At 28.3% G+C, this 12,831-nt stretch overlaps 4 protein-coding genes across 4 annotated transcripts; all 4 read left to right on the forward strand.

Moving 5' to 3' along the window:
• Nucleotides 1-358: 358 nt before the first annotated feature.
• On the forward strand, nt 359-4,343 carry RRP12 (mRNA-binding protein RRP12). Its single transcript, XM_020193960.1, has one exon. It carries the CDS (start codon nt 429-431, stop codon nt 4,203-4,205), a length of 3,777 nt encoding a protein of 1,258 aa, XP_020044968.1. The 5' UTR covers nt 359-428; the 3' UTR covers nt 4,206-4,343.
• A 424-nt stretch (nt 4,344-4,767) lies between these two features.
• GPI13 (mannose-ethanolamine phosphotransferase GPI13) lies at nt 4,768-8,406 on the forward strand (the record flags this gene model as incomplete). Its single annotated transcript, XM_020194746.1, has 3 exons — nt 4,768-6,908; nt 7,212-7,354; nt 7,433-8,406. The coding sequence occupies 3 exons, from the start codon at nt 4,768-4,770 to the stop codon at nt 8,404-8,406; spliced, it is 3,258 nt and encodes a 1,085-aa protein (XP_020044969.1).
• Nucleotides 8,407-9,199: 793 nt separating this feature from the next.
• Nucleotides 9,200-9,700, forward strand: ASCRUDRAFT_72345 (uncharacterized protein; the record flags this gene model as incomplete). The annotated part of the gene is made up of 1 exon (XM_020192060.1): nt 9,200-9,700. One exon carries the CDS (start codon nt 9,200-9,202, stop codon nt 9,698-9,700), a length of 501 nt encoding a protein of 166 aa, XP_020044970.1.
• A 2,483-nt stretch (nt 9,701-12,183) lies between these two features.
• On the forward strand, nt 12,184-12,802 carry ASCRUDRAFT_77675 (uncharacterized protein). The gene has a single exon (XM_020193961.1). The coding sequence runs from the start codon at nt 12,202-12,204 to the stop codon at nt 12,508-12,510; it is 309 nt and encodes a 102-aa protein (XP_020044971.1). The 5' UTR covers nt 12,184-12,201; the 3' UTR covers nt 12,511-12,802.
• The last annotated feature ends 29 nt before the right edge of the window (nt 12,803-12,831 follow it).

The following is a 12,831-nucleotide window of genomic DNA, read 5'->3' on the forward strand; positions in this document are numbered from 1 at the left end:
AAGAGGAGTTTTCACTGGACTCGTTATTTTGCTCCTCGCTTTGAGTTTGTTTTAGATAATTATTTGTTTGCTGAGAGCCTGCGTGGAATTCCCAAATAATATTTGAAGACATTTTCTGAACCACCTAAAGGTTATCTCGCAAACCCCAGCGAAAATCCTCCCCGCCTCCGTCGAAGACGCGCCGAATGACTAATCCATTATAAATCATGACACTCAAGTCAATTATATAAGCACCCGTGAATGTTTGCAGTTCTGGGTCTTTGGATTAGATCCTCTTTGGTGGACTTTTCACTGAAAAATTTTTTTTTCGTTTTTTTTGTTGATGTGATATTTTTTAAAGAAAGTTGTTTGTAATTGGATTTTCTGGAAACAGATCATAAATATACCAGCAATCTCAATCCCAAGCGATCCATGCCACTATGATCTCTATGGCTCTGGAAATCGAAAATGACAAACTAGAAAACGAGCTTGATTTGCAAATTAAATTGGACAGAATACGAGCAAATCAATCCTCCTCCCAGGAAAATCAAAGAAAGCTAGCTTTGATTTTATCAGTCGTTGAAGACAACATTGATGAACAGAAAAACTCAAGGAACCCTGTCGCTTACTTTGTTAGTTTCTTAGCTCTACTATTGCAGGCCTTCAAAGATGACCAAGTAATTGATCAGGATTTGGCCATTGCTTCCAGTTATTTTTTGGATTTGATACTACCTTTCACACCAAAAAATTTACTAAAACTCAAATTCAATGATATATTCCAAAAGCTAATCCACGTTTTAATTAACTCTGGAAATGAAGCTCCTATTTTGAAATCCTCAATCGGTTGCTTAGAGACTTTAATCTTAGCTCAGGATTTAAATTCTTGGAAAACCAATTCCTCTGTTAAAAAGAGTTTGTTGGCTCTATTAAATCTCGGTTTAGACGATAGACCAAAAGTCAGAAGAAGAGCCTCTGATGCTGTCCATAAGATTTTATCAAATCCTCATCCAAAGAACTTCACTGAAAACTTGTTGACTCAAGTAGACCCTCCAAAAGCACATTATGCCTCTTTAACAGCCACCAATTTTATACTCGATGAATTTCAAAACTACAAAGATCTTAAAGCTTCCATTACGAATAACAATAAACAAAATATTAATAATGGCAACAGCACTACAACCAATAACGCCACTGAATTGATCCATTTACTTCAATTGACTTCATCAATTACAACTGCAAATGCCTGGTCGGTTTCAAAAACTCAACCTTTATGTAACATTTTATTAGAAATTGCAAGGAATTCAGATAAATATCTAGTTTCCACTTCTTTAAATGTTCTCACCACCTTATTTCAAATTCAATCTTCTAAAAATGATTCACAATTTCTTGAAAATATTTTAAAAATTATAATTGATTTAAAACCTTCACTAAACGATACTCATTTAACTGGTGCTTGGGTCAAGGTTTTGGTCGATGGTATATCCACTTATTCAAAACTGTCTGATCCATTAAATTTAATTAAATTAATTGCAAACTTTATTAAAATCTTGTCAAATTACTTAAATTCTCAATTGCCTGCCATCTATATAAGCGCTTCAAATGGTATCATTGCAATCCTCTCAAATTGTTTAACCGAAGATTTGCTATTACTACCAAGTAAAAACGATTTAGACTCAATTCAAATTTATGAACAAGTTGACGATTTTATATCATATTTATCCGATTTATTAAATAACTTGTTATCCGTTAAATATAACCATTGTACCAAAGAAGTTTTACAAATTTTTCAAGCACTATTATCAGGCTTTAAATTTAGATCTAACCCAGATTTTTTAAACCCTTTAAAAATTGTCGGTGATTGGAGAACAAAAGAACAATCAAATTTCGATTACAATACAGAAACTGAAAACGTAATTGCAACTGCTATTTATGAATTGGGTCCTGATGTTGTCTTATCAATCTTGCCTTTAAATTTAACAAATTCCTCACCCGATAAACCAGGCAGAGCTTGGTTACTACCTTTATTAAGAGATAACGTTTTCAATTCAAAGTTAAATTATTATATTAAAGAAATTTTGCCTATGACTGAATTTTTCAAAAATAAAATTTCAACCATGAATAAATCTTCTTTAAATATTAAAGTTTTTGAAACTATTATAGATCAAATTTGGTCTTTATTACCAAAATTTTGTGATTTACCCACTGATTTAAAAGAAAGCTTTACAAAAGACATTGCTCAACATTTATCCTCATTACTATACTCAAACCCTGAATTAAGATTAACCATTTGTAATGCATTGAAGTTATTACTTAATAGTAATTTAAACTACTCCAAAACTGAAATTAGTAGTAAATCATTAATTCAACAACATTTTCCAGTTTCAAATGCAAAAGAAAATATTCAATTTTTATCTATAATGGCCAATAATTTTCTATCCGTTTTATTCAATGTTTATACTCAGACTGCTTCTCAAAGTAGAAGTTATGTCATTGAAACTATAGATTTGTTTTTACAAATTATATCGACTGATGAATTAGCAAGTATATTTGATAATACTTGTAATTTATTGCAAAACGCATTAAATGAAGAAACTAAATTATTAGAGAATCAACAAAAACTTTCAAGTAATAATGAAACATCAAGAACCAGTGTTAGTCTATTAGATCTCGTTGTTTCAATGGTCAAATATGTGCCAGAATCTGCTTATAACCCATTATTTACAATTTTTGTCAATACAATAAACTTTAATGATTCATTAATTCAAAAAAGAGCATATAGAATTATCACAAAGTTAAGTGAAAGTGAAACTGGTAAATTAGCTCTTTTGCATTATATCAGTGATATTGAAAGGGTTCTAATTGAATCTATTGATTCAGTTATAATTTCAGCCAAACCTTCCAGATTAGCTGCAATTAATGTTGTATTAGATTTATTACCTAAAAAAGATTTGTTTTTCATTCCATCAATCGTATCAGATACAATTTTATCGACAAAGGATGTTAATGAAAAATCAAGGGAATTATCATACTCAATTTTAATTAAAATGGGTAAAAAGATGTCTGAAGGTGGAACTGTCCAAAATTCCAAAGTTCCAGGATTTTCACAAGATCAACCAGATGTTGAAGCATCATTGGAACTATTTTTTAACATAGTATCTGCTGGTTTAGCAGCAAATTCGCAACATATGATAAGTGCGACAATAACAAGTATCTCATGTTTAGTTTATGAATTTCAAGATAATATACCTCAACATTTATTAGTTGAATTGGCACAAACTATTGAATTGTTTTTGACATCAAAAAGTAAAGAGATTATTAAGAGTGCTATTGGATTTGTTAAAATAGAAGTGGTTTCATTACCAAAAGAAATTATTGAGAATAATTTAGAAGAGTTATTGAAAAACTTGATGCAGTGGTCTCATCAGCATGCAGGACATATTAAATCCAAAGTCAAACACATTGTTGAAAGATTAATAAGAAAATTTGGTTATGAAGTAATTGAAGCTAATATTCCAGAAGAAGATAAAAAATTAATAGTTAATATTAAAAAAAGTAGAGCCAGGGCTAAAAGAAAACAACAGAATATCAAAGAAAATGGAGAAGTTAATGCAGAAAGTAATAATAATGGAAATAACAACAATAGAAAAGGCGAGTTAATGTCAGGATATGAAAAAGCGATATATGATTCCGAAGATTCTGACGAATATATGTCAGATGATGAAGATGAAGATGAAGAAGAAGAAATTAGTAGAAAAAGTAGAAAAAGTAAAAAAAATAGAAATCAGCAATATATCTTTGAATCCAAAGACGAGCCTCTTAATTTATTGGATAAACAGACATTATCCCATATCTCGTCTACTAAACCAAAATTCAATCAGAATTCAAATAATAGTAAGAGAACACCAAAGGACAAATTCAAAACCAAGGAAGGTAAATTATTGATCAATGAAGACGGTGAGGACGATGATCCTTTCAAAGATAAAGAGCAAACATTGCCCAATGGAATCGACGCTTATGTTGATGCCATAAAGTCCGGTCCTGTGAGAGGTCAAAGAAACAGATTCAAGTACAAGAAGGAAAACAGAAAGAGCAATGATCTTGGAGATGAAGATATGGATGCCAGTGTGGAAAAAAAGACAAAGGTGAACAACAAAAGATTTGTGGGCAAAGGCAAAATCAGTAAGGGTCCCAGACAGCAGAAATTCAAGTCGCGCAGAAGACTATAAGAAGGCTCTAATTTTATACACTTTATACACTCTTGTAGCCAATAGAAATGGTTGAAACACGTAAAATTGTTGAGGTTATACCTCTTTGTGACCTGTCTGCCGAATCTGGAACACGCGCCATCAGACTGGTCACAAAACAGCATCCATAGCAGTGGTTGTCTATATCTGCATAATGCGCATTTCCAACACATTGTTGCATCCAGTCATGTGAAAACGGGTGTTTTTTTAGCTTCATCAAAAATCTGTAAAGATAAAACAGATCTGAAAGAGAAAAGTGATTGAAGAGAGCTAACTTGTGTATATATTGGCTTGGATATCATCGATTATCTTTTTTGGGCTTCTCAGGGTTTTCTTTGTTTGTCTGACTTTTTGTCTGTGGTTTCTTCTACAGGTCAATTCTTTAAATGGTATATCTTTGGTGTCAATTTTTAGAATGAGTACATTTCAAGATCAAATAGATAACACTCCCAACAATGATATCCATAACCACTCCTCCAGCGATTCAGATCAGTATGATCGTTTTTTTGACCAGATGGCTATTCAGAACGATCATCTAGAGAGAATGGAGGCTTTAAAGAAAAAAATTCAGCGCCAAAAATGGATTAGACTGCACCAACAATTCAAGCAGGATTTAAGATTGAAAAAATTCAAATATGTCAATATACTGTATTGTTTCAATTTGTTCTTGTTATTTTGTTTACAAATCATTGCATTATTTTTTTTTTTAAAGGGGTTTTTATTGCAAAAAACATCATCAAATAATTACGCAAATTCTTTGTCTAATATTGATAATGTTTTGGAAAACAATCAAATTTCAAATTACCTTTTTAATAATGACTCAAGTTTATTCAATGTGTCATTAAATCAACACTCTCAAAAACCTTCATTTGAAAAATCAATAATTGTGATAATTGATGCATTGAGATTTGATTTTGTTATTCCTTCCAATAGTTCAATTTCTCCATCAATTCAAACCTCACAATTTTACCATAATAATTTTCCAACTCTATACCAAACTTTTAGTTCTAATCCTCAAAATTCTTTACTTTTAAAATTTATTGCTGATCCTCCAACAACAACTTTACAAAGATTAAAGGGTTTAACAACCGGTTCATTACCAACTTTTAAAGAAGCTGGATCTAATTTTAATGGGAATGATATCAATGAAGATAACCTAATCTACCAGCTATTTAATAATAACAAATCAATTTCCTTTTTAGGTGACGATACTTGGGTCTCTCTATTTAACAAATATTTAAATCAAAATATATCATATCCATATGAAAGTTTAAATGTTTGGGATTTACATTCTGTTGACAATGGTGTTATAATGCACTTATTTCCTTTATTGAATTCCTCTGAAAACTCATTTGACTATATAAATCTAAACACATCTACTTCTTTACCATTTTCAAATTCAAAAAAACAACATTTATATAACAATTCAAAAAACTGGGATATCTTAATTTCACATTTTCTTGGTGTTGATCATGTCGGTCATAGATATGGACCATCAAATTATGAAATGATTCCAAAATTAAATCAAATGGACAGTATTCTTAAAAAATTGATCCAAAATTTATCAAATGATACTTTATTAATTGTTATGGGTGATCATGGAATGGATGTTAACGGTAATCATGGTGGTGATTCAATCGAGGAATTAGAATCTACTTTATTTTTTTATTCAAAGACACCTATTTTAAACCATACTTCAAATGATTTATTAATAAATCTTAACCAAAATAAAATTAATAAAAATATTTATGATATCACTAATAATGGTGAAAACTATAGATCTGTTAACCAAGTTGATCTTGTTTCAACCTTATCCTTATTATTAAATTTACCAATTCCTTACAACAATTTGGGATTACCAATTGATGAATTATTTTTAAACCATTTTAATTCTTTTAATCATCCCGAACTATCTAATTTTCAACTAAATTTATTGAATATCATAAATCTAATGAAAAATCAATTTATATCAATTAACCAAATTCATAACTATCGATTGTCAAATCCCGATTTAAAAAATGATATTGAAATCAATAATCAATTTCAAGCTATTCTTAAAAAATATCATCAAATTAATGATAGTTTTTATAAAATTTCTTTAAATCAAACAGCTTCTGAAGACGAAATTGCAACAAATTATTTTTCTGAACAAATAAAAAAACTCATCTTGGATATTAAAAATTATCAATCGAATTCTTTAAATAAATGTCAAGAAAAATGGGCTCAATTTAACATGACTTATCAAATTATCGGTATTTTACTTTTTTTTTCTTCTCTTATTGTATTAGTAATAATTTCAAAATTAATTCCTTCAGTTGTTATATCTCAACTTAATGATGAATTTCTTTCCTCAATTATTTTAATGATTTTTTTAATGGTAATAATTTTTTTGTCTGTTTTTTTGATTTTAAAACCAACAACAATTTTTGAGTCTCTTTTAGATTGTTTCATTTTTAGTATTGGATTTGGTATATTTATGGGCTATTTGATAACTATATTTGATAGATACTCTCTTTCTTGGTTAAAGTTTCAAATTAAAAATTTTGCAAAAGATAATGATTCTGATTGGAGTTTTACAAACATAGCTTCATTAATTATTTTGGGTTTTGTTTATACCTCCAACAGTTTAATAATATGGGAAAATAAAATTGTTAATATCTTGCTTATAACATATGGAGTTTTATTGTTAATTTCAATTATTAAAAAAAAAGTTAGGTTAAATTATAAGTATAACAGATATATTGAGTTTTTAAATGAAAATAAACTCAATAAAGAAGAAGTAGAAGTCTTAATCTCAGGAAATGGGTCTAATTCTGAATTGAACAATGTAAAAGATGTTATAAATTTAAACGATGAAAGAGATGAAATAAATGAGAAAAATGAAAAAGATATAACAAATGAAAAGGATGAAAAGGATAAGATTAGTCCCAAGATGAAACTAGCAAGAAAGCATTTCAATGAAGATGATGATATAAACTCTTATAAAAGAAAAAAAATTAATTATAATTTAGCATTCTATCATTCAATTTCTTTTATAATTGTTCAAAGACTATCATCTACAGTGAAAGTTTGCAGAGAAGAACAAATAAACTTCAATTCAAAATTAATGAAAAAAACATTAATTAAAAATTGTGGAGACTCACCAATTGAATTTTTATCGATAAAAACATTACTATTATTACTTGTTGTAATTTTATATTTTAAAATAGCAATCAAAAAGTATTTTATTGACAATTATCAATCAGCCTCATTTAAACTTTGGTTTCAAAAGTTCTTTATCAGATTGAGTTATTTGGTTTTAGTATATTGGTTTTTGGAATATTTGGAAGTTAATCAAGATGTAAATGTGAATTTTTTCAAAATATCAGTTAACATAATAAAAGAATTTAAAATATGGATTGCAAGAATAATATTTTTTATAAGTATGGTTTTGGGTTCAATTGCATGGTTGAAGGGTCCCTTATGTATTAAATTAGTCAGTAGCAATGCAGATTCTAATGATATTAATGGAAAGAACTCGAAAAAGATTTTACTCGGGTATAATAATTTATTTGGATCTACATATTTCTTGTTGATTTTAAATTTTCTTATTATGATACTTTTAGTGAATAAACCATTAGGAGGAATTTTGATCTTATTATTGGTGATACAAATTTTAACTGTTTTAGAGATAATAGATATATTAAATTTGAAAGACAATATGATATCTATAATATTGTTAAATTTGTTGGGCTTATCATATTTCTATTCAACTGGACATCAAGCAACTATATCTTCAATTCAATGGGAGTATGCTTTTATGCTATCAAAATCTATACGCTTTCCATTTACACATTTTACATTGATACTTAATAATTTTGGAAGTTTTATTTTGGTATCCATCTCGATAGCATTGATTAAATTTTGGAAACTAACACCAATGAAGGAAACAAAGCCTATTTCGTTGATATCAAAAATAATTGAAAATTGGTTAACTTTACTAATGATTCAAACATTTTTAACATTAATTTCGATGATAATGGCAAGTCATTTTAAAAGACATTTGATGGTTTGGAAGATTTTTACACCAAGAATGTTGATGAATCTTTTAATTTTAATAATAATGAATGTAATTATACTATTTATAGGGATTTTTTTCGGCGTCTCGAGACTAATATATAAAGTCAATCAAGTGTTTGGCTAAAAACTAATAAATAAGTATTGATATATAAAACAATCAGAAAGCAAGAAGGATAGTAAGAAAAGAAAAAGGGTCTTATAACTTTAAAGGCAGCTATGTTACAGTCTCTTCCAATAACAAATACACTGCTTTAGAAAGTGCAAGAGCATGTATAATGATACCAAGCGTGCTCAAGGTTTGCGAGTGGTTTTTCATTTCCAAAAAGTTTAAAGAAAGATCCTTAAAAAAATTCTTAAATACAGGAAAAAAGAAAGCCCAAATACAATACGATTATGAATAAGAAATTTGCAAACAATAAGATTACATGAACCCAAGCTTAAAACAAAGTCAAACAAACACACGACGATTCAAAAAATGCTACAAAAGTGACAATGATTTGGGTGATTACCACAACATAATTGACTTTAAAGTGGCTGTGATGAAAAACTGGCAGAAGCATTCAAAGTGTTTTAATCCAAAACAATGTCTTTTTGGTCATGCTAGACTTTACTAACTATTATATCACCCTATTTTGATTCTTATTCATAAAGATGAATCACCATTTTTTAACATTCCTACGCCTTTATTGATTTCAGTTTGGGATTTGATACCAATTGAATACTCTGTTGAGCTGGATCAAATAGCATAAATACCTGGGTTTTTCTTTCGAGTTTTATTTTCAATTTCTGCCATCCAAGATCTTCAATAAGACTTTCAAATAATTTCAAATTTTTTAACAATTTTCAAATCGTCTAAAAGTACATTATTACTTAATTCAAATAATTTTTACTAAAAACCAATATCAAGTAATATCACAATGGGAGTATCGAATTTACTTGATGACGCTGTTTATTTATTCACCATAGTTTGGGCTGCTATTAGTTGGTTCATATTTTTTGTTAGCACTGCATATACCCAAAACAAGTTTGGCACTTTCATGGGATTAGCTTGGTTTGCAGTGTTCTTTCAATTATTTGTTTTGGTTTTGGTTATCGTTTTCCAATTTAACGATTTTATTTACCCCAGAAGATTTGCCACATTCCTAAATTCAAGCTTGGTGATTTCATTCCTTTTAAATGTCATTATTACCGATGCCTTTATTCATCCCAGTTTTTTTGGTTATTGCGTAGCTCTTGGTGTTGGTGCCATGTTATCTGCAATGACAGACTTTATCTGGATTTTCTACTTCAGCTTGGAACCAAATGAACCATTGAGAAAACGCTCATTGAAAAAATCATATCTTAACAAACACAACAACGCTCCCAATCCACCCCAAATAACTCCAAAAGAAAGTCTTGATAACAATTACAATGCCTAATTTCTTTTGCCGAAAAACATGCCGTTTTCATTGTGCCGTTTTCATTATACCCTTTTTTATTTATGTATTTTTTTTTCTGTGTCTATTGTTCTGGTCTTATAGTCTTTTCTTTACTATGTCTTTAGTTATCTATCATCTTTAATCTTTAATCTTTAATCTCCAAATAACTATTTTCAGCAACACAATTTTTCTCCATGCTCCTGGGCCCCATCCACACTGCTGGTGCTCTGACCAACATGCCTATTTTGGTACACTGCAGGACCAAGCAAAGTATGCACTTGGCAGTCAAAGCTGCGGTTCAAAATCCGCTTCCGGGTGAGTACCGGGGGCTGGTGTTGACCTCTGCCAGAAATTATCTCCGGTGCAGTTTCCAGCGACGAAAAAAGCACTCTCCAAAACAAACCCTGTCTTTATGTCTTCTCTCTGCCCTTTATTGCCTTTATGTCTGGTGCCGGTGGAAGGTTGGATCATATCACAAACAATGGCAGACTCAACGTAGAAACAATGTCCAGTTAATGTCCACTCAATGCTGACATATATTCTGGTATAAAGACACCCAAGTCTGTTAGCCAGCTCCATTTCTCTGCTTTTAATTGTTCTTCACCCTACGCTTCCAGCTTCTTATCTTCCATCCCATATTATGCCAGCCAAACACAAAAATGCTTCAGCTATTACAGTTTCCTCTTCATATAATTGAAGCTGTGTTTGACCTGCTTCCCCTCGACAAGCTCTTCTTGTTTACTTTTGTTCCTTCCTTAAGAGCTATTGCCTATCATTACTTATTTCGAAATTTAGAGATTAATTGCCATATACCCAAGAGTGTCTGCCATAATACTTTTAAAAACCAAAACTTTGATAAAACTAATAAGTTGGATAAGGTTAAAAGAAATGACAAAAGCGATAAAATTGGTGACAAAATTAATGAAAGCAATTACAATAATGCTTCCGATAATCTAAATACTCCCAATCATTCTGATAATTCTGATAATCTCAATAATTCTAACCATTCTAGTCATTCTGATACCGATAATTCTGATCAATACAATACTAATCAGAAAGCATCTTCATATGTATCTCCCACTCAAAAGTTTAATGACTATAAATTTGAATATAATTTTAATCAATATTTCAACTATTATGGTTATATAAAGATCAGTATTAATGATATTTTATTGTTTGATTCTGTTTTATTACTTTCTCAAACTCAAAATTCCTTAAATACAAACAAAAAAATTAAATTTCTTAACTTTCAAAATCTATCAAATTCTTTAAATATTAAAATTTTTAAAAATTCAAAATTCAAAAGGATTAATAAACTTAGTTTTAATAATCAATCAAATTCTGATCACTTCATTTCATCTTATTCAAGGTTATATTCAAATCTAAACTCTTCGGTAAATTTCAATTCATCACCACAAAACGATCCAGATTATCTGCGAAGTTTCAATAGCAAAATTATTTTAAATGAATTGAATTTTTTCAGTTTGTTAAAATTAATTTTAATCAAGTTATCAAATAACAATTCAAACAATATTACGTCTCTAAATCTTGCTTATAATAATTTAATCTATCCTCCAAATTGTCTCAATTTATTGAAAAATTTAAAATATTTATCAACTTTAAATTTATCAAACAATAATATATCAAGCTTATTTAATTTCCATTTAATTTCTAATGATAACAATTATATCAAATCCTTAAATCTTTCAAATAATAAAATCATCAAACTCGAATATTTTAAAAATTTCAAATTTTTATCAATTTTAAATTTATCTAATAATAGAATTTTTGATTTAAAAAATTTAGAAGATTTAGTTAATTTAAAAGAATTGAATGTTTCATTCAATAGAATTACAAATTTAAACCATTTAAATAATTTCACAAAACTTGAGTCCTTAAATATTTCTTCAAATTATAAAATTAAGAAAATCGAAAATTTAAACCAATTAACTAGTCTAAAAATATTAAATATTTCTAATAATTCTTTATCTAAAATTGAAAATTTAAATCATTTGAAATCACTTGAATTATTAAATTTATCTTTCAATTTAATCTCAAAAATTGAAGGCCTAGATAACTTGGTAAATTTGCAAAAACTAAATTTATCCTATAATAAATTAGATAAAATTCAAAATATTGATATTTTAAAAAATTTAAAAAATTTAGACTTGAGTTCAAATATTTTTATTAAAAAAATCGAAAATTTATCAGTGAATAAACAAAATCTAATAAAATTGGATTTATCCGGCAACTCTATTAAAAATATTGAAAATTTAATGAATTTACTGAATTTAAACAGATTAAATTTAAGTAAAAACTATAATTTAACAAAAATCGAAAATTTAGAAAATTTGAAAAATTTAGAAAATTTATTAATCTCAAATTGCTCAATAAATGATTTTAATGGTATAATTAATTTAAAAAAATTGAAAAACTTGAATTTATCTTCAAACAAGATTACAAAAATAAATAAACCATTTTCAGAGAATTTGACTAATCTAATGACATTAAATCTCTCAAATAATCAAATTGATCAAATCAAAATTGATGATTTTGAAAATCTAAAATCATTAAAGATTTTAGATTTAAGCATAAATTTGCTATTTAAAAAATTTATTAAAAATACAAAAGAAAATGAAGAAGATTATGATAATTACAATGAAGAGTTAATTATTGAATATTTTGAAAAATTACCAAATTTAAAATATTTATCATTAGAAAAAGATGTTCTAGTTGAAAATTTTAGGATTCCAGAATTTGAATTTAAAAGAACAATTTCTGATAATATAAGTCTTTATTCTGTTGATTGAACAAAAGTTGAAAAAAAAGACAAACTAAGCAAGAAAACAAATCATCAAATCATCAAATCATCAAAAAATGAAGTTATTTTAGACTAATAAAGTATTATTTTTTTGCAAAATGAATATATAGGTCACTGCTTATATAAACCGAAAAAATGCCAGAAAAAAAGTGGAAATAATTTCAAAAAATTGGTTTACAATCACAATTTGTTTTTGGTTAGTAGTATATGATACGCTATAGCTTCGAGCTCTTCTCCAATAGAGCCTTCTTGAGTGTCTGGGGATACACACCAGGGCCTGTGGGAAAGCCTCTGTGCCAGCTGCCACCAT

This window comes from Ascoidea rubescens (assembly GCF_001661345.1).
Source record: "Ascoidea rubescens DSM 1968 unplaced genomic scaffold ASCRUscaffold_16, whole genome shotgun sequence".
In the NCBI taxonomy this organism is placed as follows: domain Eukaryota; kingdom Fungi; phylum Ascomycota; class Saccharomycetes; order Ascoideales; family Ascoideaceae; genus Ascoidea; species Ascoidea rubescens.

Excerpts from the sequence above, each read along its gene's own strand:
- ASCRUDRAFT_77675 (XM_020193961.1), top strand. The coding sequence starts at position 12,202 with ATGACATTAAATCTCTCAAATAATCAAATTGATCAAATCAAAATTGAT.
- RRP12 (XM_020193960.1), top strand. The coding sequence starts at position 429 with ATGGCTCTGGAAATCGAAAATGACAAACTAGAAAACGAGCTTGATTTG.